Source organism: Mixophyes fleayi, chromosome 3, assembly GCF_038048845.1.
Source record: "Mixophyes fleayi isolate aMixFle1 chromosome 3, aMixFle1.hap1, whole genome shotgun sequence".
In the NCBI taxonomy this organism is placed as follows: Eukaryota; Metazoa; Chordata; class Amphibia; order Anura; family Limnodynastidae; genus Mixophyes; species Mixophyes fleayi.
In genome coordinates this window covers 8946017-8970966 of record NC_134404.1, presented here as the reverse complement: position 1 = coordinate 8970966, position 24950 = coordinate 8946017, and the positions used below count along the sequence as shown (strand labels likewise).

Sequence of the window (24950 nt, the reverse complement as noted above, 5' to 3'; positions counted from 1 at the left end):
TGTGAGGATCTTGTGTTGAAGAGGTCATGAGTAAAAGCGAGCGAACGGTCCTGCTTCCAAACAAGACACCATGCACCCCATCAGTTTCATTCACTGAAGGATGGACTAGATGACCCAGTTGTATGTCAACTGCAGTTTCTGCTGTCAAGCACAGGTGAGACTGAAAGTGAGGAGCTGAATCTGCTTTGATCGGGAGATTGTCAAGGTACGGCAAGACTAACATTGCTGCCATCACCTTTGTGAACACCCATGGTGTGGTTGCCAGACCAAATGGTTGGACCCTCACTTGGAAGCGATACGCGCCAATTGAAAACTGGAGAAGGTTGTGGTGGCCTTTTCATATTGGTATATGAAGATAAACATCCTTGATATCCAATGATGCCAAGAGAACTTGTTTCATTCCAGGGAGTCCAAACCAAAACAACGGATTCCATTTGGAAGCTGGGTAGGGCCACTCTCCAGGCTTCGTCTCATGGAAGGAGGCGTGGACATGAAACATCGTGGAGGCATTACCAACTGATCTAGGATGTAACCCAGGTCCATCATGCCCCTTACCCAGGCATCTGACAATTTGAACCACAGGGGAAGGAGGGTTGTTTATTCACTGGCTTGCATGCCAGACAAGGCCTGTCTGGGCCCCTCCCTGAGGGGCCCAGGAGTGACCTCTCGTGGCAGCACTCCTAGGTCTTCCAAAATAACGAAAGGAGTGAAAACTTTTTCCCTTAGACTTAGGTGCAGCAACTGGGAGAAACTAACTTTCCACCAGTGATCCGAGAGATAAATTTTTCCAGGGCCGGATCAAATAGCATTGAGCAATCATAAGGCAAGGCCTGCAGAGCTTTCTTGGATTCAGCTTCCACCTCCCAAGCAAAACAGTCTAGGAAATTGGTATCGGCTATCTGGTTTCAATCTAGCCTCTTCCCAAGTCTCCGACATTTGTGGAGAAGATGGAAAAGAAATAGTTGGTTTTCTTATCCGTTTAAACAGAGAACTTGAGGAGTCACCTGTTCTACTTCAGTAAGAGTCCATCTTACTGCTAGGATAAGATCTTCCACTTCCTGCCTACAGGAGGAATCTTCCTCCCAGGCAGAGATCCTCTATCGGAATCGTCCTGAAGTTCCCACTCCTCCTAAAGGTAGGGGTCTGTATCGGACTCCAGCAGATCCTGTGTTAGAGTCAGCACCTGGTGCCATTCTGTGTGGCCACAGTAGGCAGGGACCACCAACAGCTCAGCCTCTCTGTATGGGGAAAGTGGAGCTGCTGCCGCGGCTCATGGCGTGGCCCGTCTGTTATCTGGGGTAACAGCCATCATGAAGACGACCTGATCTGTGGGTCCCAAACCTAACCATGGATCTTTTGGGTGTGGAAGGATTGTATCATGCAGAATGCTTTTCAGCCGGCTTGGAATCCGAACATTTGCCCGGCAAAGACTGCCAGCCATCTGGTGACTGTCCCTAGCTGTCATTTATTTAGTACATTCTGCAAAATGACAGCTAGAATCTGATTGGTTGCCATAGGCAACATCTCCACTTTTTCAAACCCGCAGTTTAGTAAATATACCCCTTAGACTTTCGTCACAGACTGATCTTAGAGAACACAGGTAGTAACAGCAAAATAAAATAAAACAAGGGGTAACTTTATCCTATTGGCATTATATTAAAAAAAGAGATCATTGAGGGGAAAGTGTGACAAGGTTTGGCATAGACTAGCGCCTTAATCCCAACACAGTGCGTTCTATACTCCTTGGTTAAGCAATGTCCCCCAAATACTAAGCTTGAGAAAGGTATTTTTATTTTTTATATTCTCTGGGTGATCGTACTATATTCAGTGTTTTACACCTATAACAAATAATGGTCTGAGAAATGTAGTGATCCAGCAACAGGTAGACCACAATACCTGGCACATTTATGAACAATGTATTCTATAATATATAACATTATACACAATTATTTTAGGGATTAGTATTGATAATGGAATAAAAACGAAACAGACAACACTGGAAATTAACTGTTTATTGATGTCCGCGTAGTGCGGAATGGACACATTGCTGTGGCGTAAGTCACCTCACTTCCTCTCCCATAGGGAACATTAGAGTTAAGAGTCTCTCAGCCAGCGATAAGTGCAAAAATTAAACTCAACCGAGAAAAGCTTCAACATGTCAGGAACACGGTGCCCGAGTAATCTTCCATCTAAGGCACATACGGCTGAAATCTTTAGCAGGGTTAAAGATGGTACGAGCCTCCGTTACTCTACCGCAACAACCTCGTTACAATCGCCGGTCTCTATAGTGCTTAGACTGTGATTAAGAAGCCTATGTGGGCTGTTAGTGGTGGAACTTCTTGCTGGGGTCATTGGCATGGTCAATCAATAGCTGGCACGGCGTGAACTGACTTCCATACACACTCTCGTACTTCCTCATCTTCTCCACTATGCGCTTTGCTCCAAAAGCGTCTGTGTACCTGAAGGGACCTACAGGAGACAAAGAAAGAAATTTAGCAGTAGCTTAAATGAGGGGTACTGGCATGTTCTCTTAGATGGACCCCGTGTATCTGTGCGCCATTTGCTCACTATCAGTCCAGAAAACAGAAGCAATATATTCTCCAGGTGTGACTAACAATCTTACCTCCAAGGCACGGTGGGAAGCCAAGGCCGAACACAGCCCCAATATCTCCCTCCACCGGGTTACTTAGGATACCCTCCTGCAGACACATGATGGCCTCATTCACAAAGCGGGTGACCAGACGGAGCTGGATGTCCTCATCGGAGGAGCTGGAGGACCAGAAGATAGAATGTATGACACACAGTTCCTGCCCCAGATGTAACACATATAAGCCATTGTCTACAGCGTCAACCGACATCTAGAACGTTGGACACTTGATATTATTCAGAAAAATATTGCACTGTCCTGTTTATATATCTTGGCATTGAAAATTACTTGGTCCGATTAGAAAAATCTGTGGCTACACTGACTGACAGCCACTCTTAGGTCATGCTATAAGTATATTATATACAATATATTTATCTAGGACACTACAGACAGCACATGTACAGAAGGCAGGAGATAAGAACATAACGTACACCTCAGGTTTGGTGCTCAGCTTGAACTTCTCCAGGATCTCCTCAGTCCCGGAGTTGATGGACCTCTCCTTCACCCCCTGCTGGTACACGTAGAAACCTTTCCCTGATTTACGGCCTATGGAGGAACCAGAAACAGTTATAAATTGGATGGTCTCTTCATTCTTACTCTTCATTACTCTACAATCATCACTACATCATTTACTATGCTCACGTCATATAGTGCATTATACAGACCCGGAGTCTGAAAAGTTGTTTACGGACAGTTTTGCATTAAAATGTTAATTCCAGCAACATTCATTGTGCAAACCCTATTATATGTCATAACCACAATCCTGCAGATTCTACCTGTAAAGCACGATATACTGTACACTGGAACAACTACATCAATGTAGAAGATGTACAAGGCCACCAACATACATCTTCTCACTCATCCCAAAATATCTCCCAACTCAACACCTCCCTTCTGCACAAGATCTTCGTCTCTCATCCACACTCATTGCATCCTCCCATTCCTGGTTATAGGACTTTTTTCAGGCTGCACCCACTCTGTGGAATTCCCTCCCTCGCACAGTAAGACTTTTCTCTAGTCTTCAAACCTTCAAGCGTTCTCTGAAAACCCACCTCTTCAGACAAGCTTATGATATTCCTCAACCACCCTCTTAATCTCCCTAGGTTACCCTATTACCACCCTCTACACAGCTAACACAAGACAACAACCCTCTGACCAACATTGCTGTGTGACTGATCACACAGCCCACTCAATACTTTTACCTTTGCATTTTAACTGGTTCATTGTGCGATATGATGTAGTACATGCCCTTGTCCATCAAACTCCCATTGTCCCATAGCTTGCGAGCAGGGCCCTCTTACCTCTCTGTCTGTATGTATTACCCAGTATTGTTTTATTACTGTGTTTGGTTCCAACTGTAAAGCGCTACAGAATCTGCTGGCGCTATATAAATAAATGTGGATGATGATGATGAAGGTATAAGGTGGTGGTTGACACATGGCTGACGTGAAATTACAGAGAAAGTTATCAGTATCAACTTTTATGGGTATCACAGCTCAGATGTCACACAAATTCCTTCCTGTGGAGGAAATCAAATGCGGAATAAATCATTGTCAATTCAGAGGTTTGTTATCTAGACCTAAACCAACTACCTTTGAAGGGCGCACATCACCTAATAATAGTAGTGGAAGGTCACTGGATCAGTCGGTCACTGGATCAATGTGGATCAGTCGGTCACTGGATCAATGTGGATCAGTCGGTCACTGGATCAATGTGGATCAGTCGGTCACTGGATCAATGTGGATCAGTCGGTCACTGGATCAATGTGGATCAGTCGGTCACTGGATCAATGTGAATCAGTCGGTCACTGGATCAATGTGAATCAGTCGGTCACTGGATCAATGTGGATCAGTCGGTCACTGGATCAATGTGAATCAGTCGGTCACTGGATCAATGTGAATCAGTCGGTCACTGGATCAATGTGAATCAGTCGGTCACTGGATCAATGTGAATCAGTCGGTCACTGGATCAATGTGAATCAGTCGGTCACTGGATCAATGTGAATCAGTCGGTCACTGGATCAATGTGAATCAGTCGGTCACTGGATCAATGTGAATCAGTCGGTCACTGGATCAATGTGAATCAGTCGGTCACTGGATCAATGTGAATCAGTCGGTCACTGGATCAATGTGAATCAGTCGGTCACTGGATCAATGTGAATCAGTCGGTCACATCTTTGTTCAGACCGCAAAACATCTGCCCCCGTTGTACATACACTATGTACTTTAAAATGCCCCCATTACCATTCATTTACATAATACAGGGCTGTGACAAGTCATTGAAGCAGCACACTGCAGTCACCACGTCATTCACCATGATCCAATATTACACAGACCCATCAGAGCTCATTAGACTTGTCCTCATTTACCCAAGAAGCCTTTCTGCACCATGGCTTTCAGCAACTCAATGTTTCCTCCCCCAAACCGCTCTCCGAAAGCTTTGCCCAGGTCCTCTGCCACGTGTGCCGCCACGTCTATGCCCACTTCATCCGCCAGAGTGGAAGCACCAACCGGGAAACCAAAGCCGGTAGAGAGGGCGTCCAGCTTCTTGGGGTTAACCCCTTCCTAGTGAGGAGAGAGAGATCAGCGATGCACACATCACTCAGCACCGGTGAGATACTCAGGTATCAGGACTCACCTGCAGAACACGCACCACTTCTGCCATCATAGGACCCAGGCACCGGGTGGTGTAGAATCCAGGCCCGTCCTAAGAGTATATTAATAGAAGAGGTCGGTAAATAAAGACAAGTAACTGCAGACTTTACTTTCATCGGGCCGAGCTGTGGATAAACCTTTATAGTCAAACGTCAACTACAAATTGCTTCATACAAGAGGTAATAACAGCATTACTAAGACTGAAGTTGCAAAACTCTTCATGCCCTCTAGGTGGCACTGTTGGCATTTCATTTTATATCCATACGTGACCAGACAATCGTTAAGTATCAGTGTTCATCAGAGTTCCACACAAAACATTTAACAGTCCCTGAATCCCACACGGCCATTTCTCAGGAGCCCATACATGACTGCTACGTTAAACAATCCTCACACGGCTACACAAGCAGCAGTCACCAGACTTATCTTTTTTTTCTTACCAGTAGTGTGTTGGGAGAGGGATACAATGCCGGGACATGCCGCAGGTGGACATACCGGGCTGGTAACCACAGGCTGTCGGCAATGTCAACTCCACCAGTTTTATAAGGAGCTGCGATGCTACGGGAAGCTATGTACATACTCTTGTAATGTGTTTTATACAGCAGCCGCTCACACCGGTTATATATTTCTTCCTTGGCCATCACTAGATGGCTCTTATTATTGTGTTCGATTAGAGGAATTACCTTCACCACAATGATGACCTTGCCCTGCTTGAGTCCAACAGCTACGGCCGAGGCTGTCGTGTCTTGGGACGTTTTGTCTGTAGTGATAATCTCCAACAACTGCATCTTATCCACAGGAGAGAAATAGTGCATCCCGATAACCTGCACATGGGGAGACAGAGGAGTATTAGTGTTACATCCCCTGTACAGGAGACACAGGAGGTGTATTACTGTTACATCCCCTGTACAGGAGACACAGGAGGTGTATTACTGTTACATCCTCTGTACAGGAGACACAGGAGGTGTATTACTGTTACATCCCCCGTACAGGAGAGACAGGAGGTGTATTACTGTTACATCCTCTGTACAGGAGAGACACAGGAGGTGTATTACTGTTACATCCCCCGTACAGGAGGTGTATTACTGTTACATCCTCTGTACAGGAGACACAGGAGGTGTATTACTGTTACATCCCCCGTACAGGAGAGACAGGAGGTGTATTACTGTTACATCCTCTGTACAGGAGACACAGGAGGTGTATTACTGTTACATCCTCTGTACAGGAGACACAGGAGGTGTATTACTGTTACATCCTCTGTACAGGAGAGACAGGAGGTGTATTACTGTTACATCCCCCGTACAGGAGAGACAGGAGGTGTATTACTGTTACATCCCCCGTACAGGAGAGACAGGAGGTGTATTACTGTTACATCCCCCGTACAGGAGAGACAGGAGGTGTATTACTGTTACATCCTCTGTACAGGAGACACAGGAGGTGTATTACTGTTACATCCCCCGTACAGGAGACACAGGAGGTGTATTACTGTTACATCCTCTGTACAGGAGACACAGGAGGTGTATTACTGTTACATCCCCCGTACAGGAGACACAGGAGGTGTATTACTGTTACATCCCCCGTACAGGAGAGACAGGAGGTGTATTACTGTTACATCCCCCGTACAGGAGAGACACAGGAGGTGTATTACTGTTACATCCCCCGTACAGGGGAGACACAGGAGGTGTATTACTGTTACATCCTCTGTACAGGAGAGACAGGAGGTGTATTACTGTTACGTCCCCTGTACAGGAGAGACACAGGAGGTGTATTACTGTTACATCCCCCGTACAGGAGACACAGGAGGTGTATTACTGTTACATCCCCCGTGCAGGAGACACAGGAGGTGTATTACTGTTACATCCCCCGTACAGGAGACACAGGAGGTGTATTACTGTTACATCCCCCGTACAGGAGACACAGGAGGTGTATTACTGTTACATCCCCCGTACAGGAGACACAGGAGGTGTATTACTGTTACATCCCCCGTACAGGAGACACAGGAGGTGTATTACTGTTACATCCCCTGTACAGGAGAGACAGGAGGTGTATTACTGTTACATCCCCCGTACAGGAGACACAGGAGGTGTATTACTGTTACATCCCCCGTACAGGAGACACAGGAGGTGTATTACTGTTACATCCCCCGTACAGGAGACACAGGAGATGTATTACTGTTACATCCCCCGTACAGGAGACACAGGAGATGTATTACTGTTACATCCCCCGTACAGGAGAGACACAGGAGGTGTATTACTGTTACATCCCCTGTACAGGAGAGACACAGGAGGTGTATTACTGTTACATCCACTGTACAGGAGACACAGGAGGTGTATTACTGTTACATCCACTGTACAGGAGACACAGGAGGTGTAGTACTGTTACATCACCTGTACAGGAGAGACACAGGAGGTGTATTACTGTTACATCCCCCGTACAGGAGAGACACAGGAGGTGTATTACTGTTACATCCCCCGTACAGGAGACACAGGTGTATTACTGTTACATCCCCTGTACAGGAGACACAGGAGGTGTATTACTGTTACATCCCCTGTACAGGAGAGACAGGAGGTGTATTACTGTTACATCCCCTGTACAGGAGACACAGGAGGTGTATTACTGTTACATCCCCTGTACAGGAGACACAGGAGGTGTATTACTGTTACATCCCCTGTACAGGAGACACAGGAGGTGTATTACTGTTACATCCCCTGTACAGGAGACACAGGAGGTGTATTACTGTTACATCCCCTGTACAGGAGACACAGGAGGTGTATTACTGTTACATCCCCTGTACAGGAGACACAGGAGGTGTATTACTGTTACATCCCCTGTACAGGAGACACAGGAGGTGTATTACTGTTACATCCCCTGTACAGGAGACACAGGAGGTGTATTACTGTTACATCACCTGTACAGGAGAGACACAGGAGGTGTATTACTGTTACATCCCCTGTACAGGAGACACAGGAGGTGTATTACTGTTACATCCCCTGTACAGGAGACACAGGAGGTGTATTACTGTTACATCCCCTGTACAGGAGACACAGGAGGTGTATTACTGTTACATCACCTGTACAGGAGAGACACAGGAGGTGTATTACTGTTACATCCCCCGTACAGAGGAGACACAGGAGGTGTATTACTGTTACATCCCCCGTACAGAGGAGACACAGGAGGTGTATTACTGTTACATCACCTGTACAGGAGACACAGGAGGTGTATTACTGTTACATCCCCTGTACAGGAGAGACACAGGAGGTGTATTACTGTTACATCCCCTGTACAGGAGAGACACAGGAGGTGTATTACTGTTACATCACCTGTACAGGAGACACAGGAGGTGTATTACTGTTACATCACCTGTACAGGAGAGACACAGGAGGTGTATTACTGTTACATCACCTGTACAGGAGAGACACAGGAGGTGTATTACTGTTACATCACCCGTACAGGAGACACAGGAGGTGTATTACTGTTACATCCCCTGTACAGGAGACACAGGAGGTGTATTACTGTTACATCCCCTATACAGGAGACACAGGAGGTGTATTACTGTTACATCACCTGTACAGGAGAGACGCAGGAGGTGTATTACTGTTACATCACCTGTACAGGAGAGACGCAGGAGGTGTATTACTGTTACATCACCTGTACAGGAGAGACGCAGGAGGTGTATTACTGTTACATCCCCTGTACAGGAGACACAGGAGGTGTATTACTGTTACATCCCCCGTACAGGAGACACAGGAGGTGTATTACTGTTACATCCCCCGTACAGGAGACACAGGAGGTGTATTACTGTTACATCCCCCGTACAGGAGACACAGTAGGTGTATTACTGTTACATCCCCTGTACAGGAGAGACACAGGAGGTGTATTACTGTTACATCCCCTGTACAGGAGACACAGGAGGTGTATTACTGTTACATCCCCTGTACAGGAGACACAGGAGGTGTATTACTGTTACATCCCCTGTACAGGAGACACAGGAGGTGTATTACTGTTACATCCCCTGTACAGGAGACACAGGAGGTGTATTACTGTTACATCCCCCGTACAGGAGACACAGGAGGTGTATTACTGTTACATCCCCCGTACAGGAGACACAGGAGGTGTATTACTGTTACATCCCCTGTACAGGAGACACAGGAGGTGTATTACTGTTACATCCCCCGTACAGAAGACACAGGAGGTGTATTACTGTTACATCCCCCGTACAGGAGACACAGGAGGTGTATTACTGTTACATCCCCCGTACAGGAGAGACACAGGAGGTGTATTACTGTTACATCCCCTGTACAGGAGACACAGGAGGTGTATTACTGTTACATCCCCTGTACAGGAGACACAGGAGGTGTATTACTGTTACATCCCCTGTACAGGAGACACAGGAGGTGTATTACTGTTACATCCCCTGTACAGGAGACACAGGAGGAGTATTACTGTTACATCCCCTGTACAGGAGACACAGGAGGTGTATTACTGTTACATCCCCTGTACAGGAGACACAGGAGGAGTATTACTGTTACATCCCCTGTACAGGAGACACAGGAGGTGTATTACTGTTACATCCCCCGTACAGGAGAGACACAGGAGGTGTATTACTGTTACATCCCCCGTACAGGAGAGACAGGAGGTGTATTACTGTTACATCCTCTGTACAGGAGACACAGGAGGTGTATTACTGTTACATCCTCTGTACAGGAGACACAGGAGGTGTATTACTGTTACATCCTCTGTACAGGAGAGACAGGAGGTGTATTACTGTTACATCCCCCGTACAGGAGAGACAGGAGGTGTATTACTGTTACATCCCCCGTACAGGAGAGACAGGAGGTGTATTACTGTTACATCCCCCGTACAGGAGAGACAGGAGGTGTATTACTGTTACATCCTCTGTACAGGAGACACAGGAGGTGTATTACTGTTACATCCCCCGTACAGGAGACACAGGAGGTGTATTACTGTTACATCCTCTGTACAGGAGACACAGGAGGTGTATTACTGTTACATCCCCCGTACAGGAGACACAGGAGGTGTATTACTGTTACATCCCCCGTACAGGAGAGACAGGAGGTGTATTACTGTTACATCCCCCGTACAGGAGAGACACAGGAGGTGTATTACTGTTACATCCCCCGTACAGGGGAGACACAGGAGGTGTATTACTGTTACATCCTCTGTACAGGAGAGACAGGAGGTGTATTACTGTTACGTCCCCTGTACAGGAGAGACACAGGAGGTGTATTACTGTTACATCCCCCGTACAGGAGACACAGGAGGTGTATTACTGTTACATCCCCCGTGCAGGAGAGACACAGGAGGTGTATTACTGTTACATCCCCCGTACAGGAGACACAGGTGTATTACTGTTACATCCCCTGTACAGGAGACACAGGAGGTGTATTACTGTTACATCCCCTGTACAGGAGAGACAGGAGGTGTATTACTGTTACATCCCCTGTACAGGAGACACAGGAGGTGTATTACTGTTACATCCCCTGTACAGGAGACACAGGAGGTGTATTACTGTTACATCCCCTGTACAGGAGACACAGGAGGTGTATTACTGTTACATCCCCTGTACAGGAGACACAGGAGGTGTATTACTGTTACATCCCCTGTACAGGAGACACAGGAGGTGTATTACTGTTACATCCCCTGTACAGGAGACACAGGAGGTGTATTACTGTTACATCACCTGTACAGGAGAGACACAGGAGGTGTATTACTGTTACATCCCCCGTACAGAGGAGACACAGGAGGTGTATTACTGTTACATCCCCCGTACAGAGGAGACACAGGAGGTGTATTACTGTTACATCACCTGTACAGGAGACACAGGAGGTGTATTACTGTTACATCCCCTGTACAGGAGAGACACAGGAGGTGTATTACTGTTACATCCCCTGTACAGGAGAGACACAGGAGGTGTATTACTGTTACATCACCTGTACAGGAGACACAGGAGGTGTATTACTGTTACATCACCTGTACAGGAGAGACACAGGAGGTGTATTACTGTTACATCACCTGTACAGGAGAGACACAGGAGGTGTATTACTGTTACATCACCCGTACAGGAGACACAGGAGGTGTATTACTGTTACATCCCCTGTACAGGAGACACAGGAGGTGTATTACTGTTACATCCCCTATACAGGAGACACAGGAGGTGTATTACTGTTACATCACCTGTACAGGAGAGACGCAGGAGGTGTATTACTGTTACATCACCTGTACAGGAGAGACGCAGGAGGTGTATTACTGTTACATCACCTGTACAGGAGAGACGCAGGAGGTGTATTACTGTTACATCCCCTGTACAGGAGACACAGGAGGTGTATTACTGTTACATCCCCCGTACAGGAGACACAGGAGGTGTATTACTGTTACATCCCCCGTACAGGAGACACAGGAGGTGTATTACTGTTACATCCCCCGTACAGGAGACACAGTAGGTGTATTACTGTTACATCCCCTGTACAGGAGAGACACAGGAGGTGTATTACTGTTACATCCCCTGTACAGGAGACACAGGAGGTGTATTACTGTTACATCCCCTGTACAGGAGACACAGGAGGTGTATTACTGTTACATCCCCTGTACAGGAGACACAGGAGGTGTATTACTGTTACATCCCCTGTACAGGAGACACAGGAGGTGTATTACTGTTACATCCCCCGTACAGGAGACACAGGAGGTGTATTACTGTTACATCCCCCGTACAGGAGACACAGGAGGTGTATTACTGTTACATCCCCCGTACAGGAGACACAGGAGGTGTATTACTGTTACATCCCCCGTACAGAAGACACAGGAGGTGTATTACTGTTACATCCCCCGTACAGGAGACACAGGAGGTGTATTACTGTTACATCCCCCGTACAGGAGAGACACAGGAGGTGTATTACTGTTACATCCCCTGTACAGGAGACACAGGAGGTGTATTACTGTTACATCCCCTGTACAGGAGACACAGGAGGTGTATTACTGTTACATCCCCTGTACAGGAGACACAGGAGGTGTATTACTGTTACATCCCCTGTACAGGAGACACAGGAGGAGTATTACTGTTACATCCCCTGTACAGGAGACACAGGAGGTGTATTACTGTTACATCCCCTGTACAGGAGACACAGGAGGAGTATTACTGTTACATCCCCTGTACAGGAGACACAGGAGGTGTATTACTGTTACATCCCCCGTACAGGAGAGACACAGGAGGTGTATTACTGTTACATCCCCCGTACAGGAGAGACACAGGAGGTGTATTACTGTTACATCCCCTGTACAGGAGAGACACAGGAGGTGTATTACTGTTACATCCCCCGTACAGGAGAGACACAGGAGGTGTATTACTGTTACATCCCCTGTACAGGAGAGACACAGGAGGTGTATTACTGTTACATCCCCCGTACAGGAGACACAGGAGGTGTATTACTGTTACATCCCCTGTACAGGAGACACAGGAGGTGTATTACTGTTACATCCCCTGTACAGGAGACACAGGAGGAGTATTACTGTTACATCCCCTGTACAGGAGACACAGGAGGTGTATTACTGTTACATCCCCCGTACAGGAGAGACACAGGAGGTGTATTACTGTTACATCCCCTGTACAGGAGAGACACAGGAGGTGTATTACTGTTACATCCCCTGTACAGGAGAGACACAGGAGGTGTATTACTGTTACATCCCCTGTACAGGAGAGACACAGGAGGTGTATTACTGTTACATCCCCCGTACAGGAGACACAGGAGGTGTTTTACTGTTACATCCCCCGTACAGGAGACACAGGAGGTGTATTACTGTTACATCCCCCGTACAGGAGACACAGGAGGTGTATTACTGTTACATCCCCTGTACAGGAGACACAGGAGGAGTATTACTGTTACATCCCCTGTACAGGAGACACAGGAGGTGTATTACTGTTACATCCCCTGTACAGGAGACACAGGAGGTGTATTACTGTTACATCCCCCGTACAGGAGACACAGGAGGTGTATTACTGTTACATCCCCCGTACAGGAGACACAGGAGGTGTATTACTGTTACATCCCCTGTACAGGAGAGACACAGGAGGTGTATTACTGTTACATCCCCTGTACAGGAGACACACAGGAGGTGTATTACTGTTACATCCCCTGTACAGGAGACACAGGAGGTGTATTACTGTTACATCCCCTGTACAGGAGAGACACAGGAGGTGTATTACTGTTACATCCCCTGTACAGGAGACACAGGAGGTGTATTACTGTTACATCCCCCGTACAGGAGACACAGGAGGTGTATTACTGTTACATCCCCCGTACAGGAGAGACACAGGAGGTGTATTACTGTTACATCCCCCGTACAGGAGACACAGGAGGTGTATTACTGTTACATCCCCTGTACAGGAGACACAGGAGGTGTATTACTGTTACATCCCCCGTACAGGAGACACAGGAGGTGTATTACTGTTACATCCCCTGTACAGGAGACACAGGAGGTGTATTACTGTTACATCCCCCGTACAGGAGACACAGGAGGTGTATTACTGTTACATCCCCTGTACAGGGGAGATATCAGGGTGTATGATAAATGCTGTGATTGGTCAGCTGGTAACAGCGCACTCCATGACAGTCCAGAAGAGCGATAAGACGCCCTTGTATCACTCACCTTGTCAGGTCTCTTACTGACGGCAGCAATCTGAGTAATAGGGAGAGCGGAGGTGTTACTGGCAAATATACAGTGAGGAGGGACGACCTGCAGGAGACAGACCAACGTCAGTAGTTGTTATAAGGAGGTACAGCGGTACTAGATAACGTTACTATCGGGGGACACTCACAGACTCCACCTCCTGCAGAACTCGGTGCTTTATTTTGATGTCCTCAAACACAGCCTCAATCACCATATCTGCAGACTCAAACCCTCGGTAATCCAGCTGCCCCGTCAGGTTACTCATCACCTGGTCGCGCTCGAAGGAGGTCAGCGTCCTCTTCCTCACCTTGTCATTGAGTCTGCGGGAGGAAGAGTCAGTCACACAGGGGCTCCAACAGGTCACCGGTTCCTGCGAGTTGGTGCATTGTAAAATATTGCTGCTTTCACGGCATAGATGGGGGATGGGGCTTGTAAATATTTTCCCAAAATATAACAATGTGAATTTTTCACAAAGGTTCATTAAACATAAATAAAGGAACTGCTAGAAATGGTTACAGGTTTGTTAGTACTCCACCCCTCCTCCCTCTGTGACTCACAGCACTGGGGTCATGGGTTCGATTCCCTACCAGGGTCCTATCGGTGTGGACTTTGTATGTTCTCCTCTGTAAATAAAACTAGCCACAATATTGTGTATGTGCCCATGTAAATCTGTATCAGTGTATATATGTTGGGGTGTCGGAGCCATTTCTTTTTGCCCACTCTCCAATAAATTAAAAGAAAATAGAAATACAGCCTTGGACCTTTATATGTCCTTAGAACACCTCAGTGACTAATATCTGTGATTTACAGCAGGAAGCACAGTATTTAGGTCAGATAAACAGTGACCTGGAAGCTGCTGGATAGAATCGGGAGGACGACCAGGACCGGCTGTCAGAAGTCTCAGTCTTACCCTTTGAACACCTGTTGTTGTCCTCTGCCCAGACCATCCACCGTTGTGTCCTTCAGAATAGTCTTTATACCTTTATCTACAGAGACCTGGGCAACGCCAGCCCCCATCAGCCCAGCCCCGAGGACGGCCAGGTTCCTGTAGGGGACACAGCCAGTTAGGGACATAACACAGTAGACAATTGTACACATAATAAGTAACCGGTAAACCCCACAGCTGAGGCCGAGCAGGGACCACTTACTTCACTTCTTTCTGAGGAGTCCCAAATTTATTCTTCTTGCACAGAACTTGGCCGTGGTAGAGACCAATCAGTGCTTTCGATTCGCTGGTCATTGCCAGTTCCCCGAATTTCTGCCGGGAACACAAGATACAGAGTGAGAGGAAACAGTGTACACGTACAGGAACACATGGGGCTGATGCACTCATCATTTCTATGACAAGCTCACGCCCTTATAATGGGGCACAGTAACCTACTCTCTGATAGGTGCATGAGAATTGGTGTTGTTAGCCATGTCGTGGCCCTGTGGACATCTATAATACGACTCATGTTTAAATACTTGTCTATTCCCAGTATGGAAGTCGCTGTGAACTATCTATACAGATTGTAGTATAGACCGTACAGGCCTAAAAATAATAATACCTGTGCCTCTGCAAGATATCCAGCCTCCTGGCCCTGCTCCAAGCCGGTCTTCACCACCTGAAGGAGAACATGGAGGACGTCACGTCAACAGTAAGTCTCAAACTGCATAATAATGTTACTTTTGTACGTGTAGAAATAAAGACTCTCTGTATTCATTCCACCGCCCCTTAAACTGGATGTATAAATATATGGGCGGAAGCAGTATGGAGCTCAGTGATTTGCTAGGAACCAGTGACATCACCGAGGAAGGTCCTGACTAATATAAGTTGGACCTCATGAATATTAATGAAGGACTCTACATAGCCAAAAGTATGTGGACCCCCCTTCTAATTAGTCTTTGGTCATTTCAGCCACACCCACTGCTAACAGGTCCATATAATCCAGCCTACAGCCATGTGATCTCCACAGTCAGACGTTAGCGGTAGAACGGGGCGTACTGAAGAGCTCTGTGATTTTCAGCGTAAGATGCCACCTTTACAACACACCAGTTCATCACATCTCTGTCCTGCTAGAGCTGCCCTGGTCATCTGTATATGCTGTTATTGTGACGTGGAAGCATCTAGGAGCATCAGCCACCAATCGTTAGGTCACACAAGGTCACAGAACAGGACCACTGAGGGCTGAAGTCTAAATATAGTCTGTCCTTGGTCACAACACTCACTACAGAGCTCCAACCAGGCTCTGGAAGCAACGTCAGCACAAGAACTGTTTAGTTGGGAGCTTCATGGATTGGGTTTCCATGGCTGAGAAGCTGCACACAACCCTCAGATCACCATGTGCAATGGCAACCGACGGGAGTGGCGTGAAGCACACCGCCATTGGACTCTGGAGATGTAGGAACGTGCTCCTTAGAGTGACAAATCATGTGTCACCATCTGGCAATCTGATGGATGAATCTGGGGTTGACAGATGCCAGGAGAATGCTTCCTCTACCTGAATGTGTACTGCCAGCTGTAAGGTTTGGTGGAGGAGGAGTAATGACCTGGGCCCCTTAATCCCAGTGAAGGGAAATCTTAATGCGACAACATAGTGATATTCTACAGAATTGTATGTTCCAACATCGTGACAACAGTGTGGGGAAGGCCCTTTCCTGTCCTAGCATGACAATGCCACAAGTACAAAGCGAGGTCCATTAAAGAATGGTTTCTTGAGTTCAGTGTAGAAGAACTGACTGGTCTACACAGAGCCCTGGCCTGCTGACTGTGAGCCAGGCCTCATCACCAACATCAGGGCCCGACCTCAGTAATGCTCGCATGTGAATAGATACCAATCCTCTGAGCCATGCTAAAGGATCTAGCAGAAGTCTTCCCAGAAGAGTGGAGGCTTTAATAGCAGCAAAGAGAGACGATTTCATATTAAGGCCAATAGTTTTGGAATGAGATGTCCTACAAGCACATACAGATGTGACGTACATATACATTTGACCAGGTAGTGTTCTAGGGTCTACTGAACAGATAATATTCCTGAGAATGATGTGTCCCAACGTGGCTATCATTACATCAAGAGGTACTACATGGAGCTCAGTTGTCCTTTTTTCCTACCACTATTGTAGCCACATCAGGATAAGCTGAACCCAGTCATAACCCCCCAGACAGCCCGTACCTCGATGATGGTCAGTGGAGCTGGGTAAAGACCCTTCGTCTGTTTCCTCACTTTCTTCTCCACAGCTTTGTAGATTTGTTGCCTTACAAATGGAACGGACAGGACGTAGTCTGTGATCTCTGAGACAAGAGGGAAGAGACAGTCGCCGTTATAAGACGACCACAACGGACCCCAAACCACGGCTAAGTACAGCTGTAGTCAATGGTATTGGACACATTACAGGGTTTACTGGTTCCTGTTAACACCAATGTGAACAAAACCATGACAACATTTCACCAGTGTAACAATGCTGCCGACTACGTCTTCAAAGGGAAAATGATTAATGACCCCTGAAAGTTTGGAGAATTATAAGTGGCTAAAAAAAAAAATCAAGTTTGACAATAGGGGATAGTTACTCTTTTATAGAGAGCATCAGTGGAAGATCTGCAGGTACTAATTTATAGTCATCTACAACGCCCAGCCCTTACTTGCTACCAGTCCTTTCTGCTTTTTCAAAGAGATTTGTTTGTCAGCGATCCCTCTAGCGTAGCCCACCGCCACTTCTTCCAGGTACTCGATGGTCCGCTCTTCAGGACTTTTCAGGCCAGGACCTGACACATATAGAAGATAGAAAGTTAAATAACGCACAGGTCCATTAGGAATGATGCGATGGTTCCAGATCTTGTGCAGGAACTTACTGATAGAATTCTGAGAGCAACAACATAACGTATGAAATGCCTCAGCTAATATCTGTCAGGTCCCCCACAAGATCTATTTCAGTATCTACCAGCACCTATTACATTAAGGATTTAACCCCCCCACCCTCAAATGAGGTGTAACCTCACCCAGGGGATCAACGAGCTGGTCTACTAGACCCATCTTCTTCGCTCTGTCGGCACGAATGTTCCTCCCGGTCAGAATCACGTCGAAGGCAGCTGGGAGACCCAACTACAGGAATAAAACATAAGAATTTTAACCAGGAACATGTAACACACATGTACATACATGTAACACACATCCCGAGCCCTGTGACCATACCAGCTTTAGTAGATCCACAAAGGAGGATCTACTACGTTGGAGGAAAACACCCAGCACTGGCAGAAGGAAAGGACCTGTGTCACAGACTACTAGTAACGGTCACTCACCATCTTAGGGAGCCTCTGAGTCCCTCCGGCACCGGGGAACAGCCCAAGCAGAACCTCCGGGGTGCCCAGAACAGTCTTCTTGTCCTTTGTAGCCACTCGATACTGGCAGGAAATGGCCACCTGGGGGACCAGCAAAGCCATCAACCGAGGACACAGCTCAATTTATACAAATACTTCTAACCAAACAAATAAGCAACAGACTGCAGCACCCCTAGTGCTCAGTGTGGGTACAGACCTCCAAGCCTCCTCCCAGGCAGGATCCATTGATTGCAGCTACGATGGGCTTCGGGGACTTTTCAAGTTTTTCAAACATTTTCTGACCTTCTTGTGCCAATTCTGTGACTTCCTGAGCACTTTTACAGGCCTCAATCATACTGCAAGGAGCAGACACTACGTTAGAATCAGAGACTAAACATTCACCACTTCCTGAACTATCCACAGAGACAGATATAGGATGACAATTTGCTGCAAATCCAGCCGTTTGGCAGTCAGCGATCGGATTGGGGGGTTGGCGTTGGCTTTATGTTGCCAACAGATGACCACAGCCATAAGCTGAGATCAATCATCTGCCATGGAGATTTTGGTGTACAGATAACTTAACCAGCGAGTTAATCAGAGTCAGGACATAACACACGAGCCTCACTTGATGTCGGCCCCAGCGATGAAGCAGCCTGGTTTGGAGGAGATCAGGACGGCACCTCTCACAGCGTCATTGGCCCAGATTTCATTCATGACGTCCTTGAACTCGCTCTGTAGCTGCTTGGACAGTGTGTTCACCTGTAGCAGGAGATAGACCAGTGCTTTATCTAATGTATTACATTATATACTCCAGTAAATTATATCTGTATAAACAGCCAGTTCTGACTATTACGGATATCAGACGACCTGCAGGCTCCTCCTAAATGGAACCTCACATAACTTTCCAGATTCTTATATTTTACAGTAAACAACACAGGATCACATATATAAAGTCTGATGTATATTAGGACTCCCTCCAATACTGTTATATAGGGAAGAATCAGAGGAACCTATAGATTACGGAATAAGACCCTGTAACATGAACCCACCATACCTTAGAATTTGGGGTGTTGAAGCGGACGACGGCGACGTCTTGTTTGACCTCATAGTTGACGTGAGTCCTTGCTGGAATGATAGAACGGGCAGGGGTTAGACTAGGCTGGGGTCTCCGCACGCACACACACACACACACACACACACACACACGGTATGGTGTCACTTACACATCACAGCCGAGGACACAGAGAGCGAACGGCAGGTGAAACCTGTGAACAGAAGAATGTTACAAGAATTACCACTCAGCACCTACATTATACATCATTACATATGTACAAGACTAGGCCCTGCTGTCTCTCCACCTGTCAAACTACTTTACCCCAATTAAAGGGAGGTTCCACCTTCAGGTGACTTGTACATGCCCTCATGCAGCTTTTACTGTATACATGGCCTTGTGTGTCTGGCTTCCCCCGTGTTTTATCTCGTTACCCTGGGACAACAGAGAGAGCATGGCAGCAAAGATATAACTCTGCCGGGTGATATAAAAGCATGGATGAGAGCACAGGAGGAAGGACATCAAGCAATGTATTTAGTGGGGGGGAGACCATGCTGCAGAACGTTTTGGGGGGTTATAAAATGAAGGGATTTTATGCACAACAAGAAGCGGAATTAGTGGAATTTAACATGGAACATAGATCTAACAAGTAGAAATACAAATAACATTTTGCACACTATGTTCAAGGTCTCCAGGTGTTGTGAAACTACAAATCCCAGCATCCTCTGCCAGCTCTCAGCTGGCTATCTACAGACAAAGCATTCTGGGACTTATAGTTTCACAACACCCGGAGAGCCACAGGTTGGCCAGGCCTAGCAGAAAGGAGGAGCAGGGAGGGATTAGATCTGCCGCCTCAGGTAACTGGTCACTTACTGCTGACCCCTGTAGAACATACACCCCTCACCCTCAGAGGGAGCCCCTGCACCCGCCCTGGTGGATATCACCTACAGACTTCCAGTGCTCCACCCAGATGAGTGACAGTAAGATCTGCAGCCAGCCTCCGACACGCAGACACCTGCACTATGCCCTGCAGCTAAGTCACATGGGCAATCCTAGGAGCTGGCTGGGAAACAACATCCACGCCCAGACAAACTACACACTGCCATATAAACACAACGTGCGTCACAGTGAGGACTGCTGGCTGATAGATTGTTGTGCTTCACAGGATATTTTGCACCTAAAAGTAATGTTAGTAAATGAGTCTCATTGGTACCCAATACCACTAACTAACCCATTATACACTAACAGAGCTCATGATTGGACGGTATAAAGCCTGGACGTCAGATCCAGTAAATAAACGTAGAGGGATGCGAGGGGACAGCTCTCACATTACTTGTAATAAGCAATCTATTACTAATCTACCAAAGAAGGATAATGAAAAATTCTTAATGGAAGTTTACTGTTCTGAAGAGCTTACAATCAGAATGTAACAACGCTCATCTGACTGTGAATACTCTGGCAGTAGCCTATGAAGCAGCCAGCTGACATTATTACAGTGGAAACATTCTGCCGCCAGACACCTGACTGCAAAGTATGGGGACCTTTGCCCTACATTCCTTATCTGTGTATGTAACACGCAACCTTTACTCTACATACATGCAGAAGATGACATGTCTGGCATGGAGCCACAATAATCTCCCATCAGATACACAGACATGCTCGTAACACGGGTGAAGCAGCACAGTGACCTCATTACAATAGATATAATGGACGGCATCATATTACACAAGTGCTGTAATCTGAGATTATAAACCTGTCACAGTCCTATCACTAATGTCCAATCCGTCAGCTCAATGACCCTATGGAAAGCTCCAGGCGAGAAGGAACAATCTGCATCTTATTACAGCCCACTGCTGGCTGCTTTATATACAAGTTATATCACGTATACAGCGTTCCCTGGGTCATCCGAGGACAAGTCACAGAACACACAGGGTGGATACACCACTTTATATAGTCAGCACCTTGGGGGGTATTAAGACTCTAACCTCAATGACCATTCTTAGCTTAAAGGTCACAAAATAAACAAAATTAAGGAATAAAAGGTTTTTATGATTGGTACTGAGCACGGCAGCTATTACAGACATTACTTACGGTATATGGGATTTAAACACTTATTTAAAAAATAAAAGATCTGAATAATTGCACGTGCAGTATCCAGCCTGCATCAAAAGAGCATCTTACTGACATTGTATATTGTTTCTTGGAAACTGTTCACCTGTAAACTACTGTTAGACCACGTCTTAATCCAATCACAACATACAATATTTTTCAGACCGCTAGGAGCACTTTTTTGCCCCCAACCACAGTAAAATGTGGCCTGTAGCTTATGTTCTGAACAAAACGGAAAAAATGCCACCACTAACAATAGCCACATCTGCACCACAGAACAACACCAGATACGGTGATCTGTGACGTCACACAGTGCAACATGCAGACTCTGGGGTCCTGTGACACAGGCCTGGAACTCTAGGGGCACCATGGACTCTCATATTAGACTGTAAGCTCCAATGGGGCAGGGGCTGAATGATGACATACTCTCTGTACAGCGCTGTGTAATGTGACCGGGGTTATAGGAATAACTAATAAGCTGTTTCACACAACATAACGGAAAAGCGGAGATTAAACCTCGCTGCATAGTACTAACTAATTGTATCCCTGTGTAAGGTCTTCTATAACGGCTGTCAGTCCCAGAAAGACACCAGTAAATAGATTTTGGGTGCACATTCACAGGAAAACCTTTCCTGCTACCACCTCCCTCCCTTTAATCTTATATCCCCATGTTATCTATACAGTGCATGGACTGAAAGCCCCCACAGGGGATGTGAAGGGTCCAGTAATCTATTGGGGAAATAAATACTATGATTGTATTCAGAGATCACCTCTCTATAAGCAGTTAGTAAATTGTACATGAGAAGACTCTCAGTACAGAGAGTACTCCCTGCTGCATATAATACAGATATGACCCAGGTGCCTACAAGGGCCAACTCCACCCCCATCCTCTGTGCCCCCGGTGCCTACAAGGGCCAACTCCACCCCCACCTCCATGCCCCCGGTGCCTACAAGGGCCAACTCCACCCCCACCCTCCGTGCCCCCGGTGCCTACAAGGGCCAACTCCACCCCCACCTTCCGTGCCCCCGGTGCCTACAAGGGCCAACTCCACCCCCACCCCCTCTGTGCCCCCGGTGCCTACAAGGGTCAACTCCACCCCCACCCCCTCTGTGCCCCAGGTGCCTACAAGGGCCAACTCCATCCACACCCTCTGTGACCCCGGTGCCTACAAGGGCCAACTCCACCCCCACCTCCATGCCCCAGGTGCCTACAAGGGCCAACTCCACCTCCATCCTCTGTGCCCCCGGTGCCTACAAGGGCCAACTCCACCCCCACCTCCATGCCCCCGGTGCCTACAAGGGCCAACTCCACCTCCACCCTCCGTGCCCCCGGTGCCTACAAGGGCCAACTCCACCCCCACCTTCCGTGCCCCCGGTGCCTACAAGGGCCAACTCCACCCCCACCCCCTCTGTGCCCCCGGTGCCTACAAGGGTCAACTCCACCCCCACCCCCTCTGTGCCCCAGGTGCCTACAAGGGCCAACTCCATCCCCACCCTCTGTGACCCCGATGCCTACAAGGGCCAACTCCACCCCCACCTCCATGCCCCAGGTGCCTACAAGGGCCAACTCCACCCCCACCTTCCGTGCCCCCGGTGCCTACAAGGGCCAACTCCACCCCACCCTCCGTGCCCCCGGTGCCTACAAGGGCCAACTCCACCCCACCCTCCCTGCCCCAGGTGCCTACAAGGGCCAACTCCACCCCACCCCCTCTGTGCCCCCGGTGCCTACAAGGGCCAACTCCACCCCACCCTCCCTGCCCCAGGTGCCTACAAGGGCCAACTCCACCCCACCCCCTCTGTGCCACCGGTGCCTACAAGGGCCAACTCCACCCCCACCTCCATGCCCCAGGTGCCTACAAGGGCCACCTCCATGCCCCAGGTGCCTACAAGGGCCAACTCCACCCCACCCCCTCTGTGCCCCCGGTGCCTACAAGGGCCAACTCCACCCCCACCCTCCATGCCCCCGGTGCCTACAAGGGCCAACTCCACCCCACCCCCTCTGTGCCCCCGGTGCCTACAAGGGCCAACTCCACCCCCACCCTCCCTGCCCCAGGTGCCTACAAGGGCCAACTCCACCCCCACCCTCCCTGCCCCAGGTGCCTACAAGGGCCAACTCCACCCCACCCCCTCTGTGCCCCCGGTGCCTACAAGGGTCAACTCCTCCCCCACCTCCATGCCCCAGGTGCCTACAAGGGCCACCTCCATGCCCCAGGTGCCTACAAGGGCCAACTCCACCCCACCCCCTCTGTGCCCCCGGTGCCTACAAGGGCCAACTCCACCCCCACCCTCCATGCCCCCGGTGCCTACAAGGGCCAACTCCACCCCACCCCCTCTGTGCCCCCGGTGCCTACAAGGGCCAACTCCACCCCCACCCTCCATGCCCCCGGTGCCTACAAGGGCCAACTCCACCCCACCCCCTCTGTGCCCCCGGTGCCTACAAGGGCCAACTCCACCCCACCCCCTCTGTGCCCCCGGTGCCTACAAGGGCCAACTCCACCCCCACCCTCCATGCCCCCGGTGCCTACAAGGGCCAACTCCACCCCCTCTGTGCCCCCGGTGCCTACAAGGGCCAACTCCACCCCCACCCTCCCTGCCCCAGGTGCCTACAAGGGCCAACTCCACCCCACCCCCTCTGTGCCCCCGGTGCCTACAAGGGCCAACTCCACCCCCACCTCCATGCCCCAGGTGCCTACAAGGGCCACCTCCATGCCCTAGGTGCCTACAAGGGCCAACTCCACCCCACCCCCTCTGTGCCCCCGGTGCCTACAAGGGCCAACTCCACCCCCACCCTCCATGCCCCCGGTGCCTACAAGGGCCAACTCCACCCCACCCCCTCTGTGCCCCCGGTGCCTACAAGGGCCAACTCCACCCCCACCCTCCATGCCCCCGGTGCCTACAAGGGCCAACTCCACCCCACCCCCTCTGTGCCCCCGGTGCCTACAAGGGCCAACTCCTCCCCCACCCTCCCTGCCCCAGGTGCCTACAAGGGCCAACTCCACCCCACCCCCTCTGTGCCCCTGGTGCCTACAAGGGCCAACTCCACCCCCACCCTCCCTGCCCCAGGTGCCTACAAGGGCCAACTCCACCCCCACCCCCTCTGTGCCCCCGGTGCCTACAAGGGCCAACTCCACCCCCACCCCCTCTGTGCCCCCGGTGCCTACAAGGGTCACTCAGGACAGGACACTATCAGAGATGTGCCAGCACTCGGCAGCCACCTGCTCGGTCACCATACAGCGGGGTCAGTGCCGGTATTTCCCCGTACCTGTCATCCCGCCCAGCCTGCTCAGCGCTCCGATGCTCCTCACAGCCGCCATGTTGTCCGCGGTGACACTGAGGGCGCCGGCTCCGGGGAGTCCTCACTGCCCTCACTGCTCGGGCTGCCCCTGCCGGCGCCTGACTGGAGGATCCGGGAAACCCGCACACACCCGGCCCGGAGCGCGGGAGGTGTCCTCACACTGACTGACCGGCCTAACACCCCGCTCCCCGGGCTGACAGCGCCGAGTACACCCGGCGGGGGAG

At 48.9% G+C, this 24950-nt stretch overlaps 1 protein-coding gene across 1 annotated transcript; it reads right to left on the bottom strand.

Annotated features, from left to right (window-relative positions):
• Positions 1-1997: 1997 nt before the first annotated feature.
• HADHA (hydroxyacyl-CoA dehydrogenase trifunctional multienzyme complex subunit alpha) lies at positions 1998-24800 on the bottom strand. Its single transcript, XM_075201068.1, has 20 exons — positions 24694-24800; positions 19495-19536; positions 19326-19396; positions 18897-19030; positions 18489-18627; positions 18254-18373; positions 17954-18056; positions 17597-17719; positions 17130-17248; positions 15528-15584; positions 15129-15238; positions 14891-15025; positions 14129-14300; positions 13960-14046; positions 5982-6122; positions 5285-5353; positions 5016-5211; positions 3079-3193; positions 2624-2769; positions 1998-2469 (listed from the first exon to the last, which is right to left on the bottom strand). Exons 1-20 carry the CDS (start codon positions 24743-24745, stop codon positions 2324-2326), a joined length of 2277 nt encoding a protein of 758 aa, XP_075057169.1. The 5' UTR covers positions 24746-24800; the 3' UTR covers positions 1998-2323.
• Between the last annotated feature and the right edge of the window lie 150 nt (positions 24801-24950).

Coding starts and splice junctions, on each gene's coding strand:
- HADHA (XM_075201068.1), bottom strand. CDS start 24,745: ATGGCGGCTGTGAGGAGCATCGGAGCGCTGAGCAGGCTGGGCGGGATG. Junction 6,123..13,959: donor TCAGTAAGAGACCTGACAAG/GTGAGTGATACA, acceptor CCCCATGTGCAG/GTTATCGGGATGCACTATTT. Junction 3,194..5,015: donor GGTGCAGAAAGGCTTCTTGG/GTAAATGAGGAC, acceptor GTTCCTCCATAG/GCCGTAAATCAGGGAAAGGT.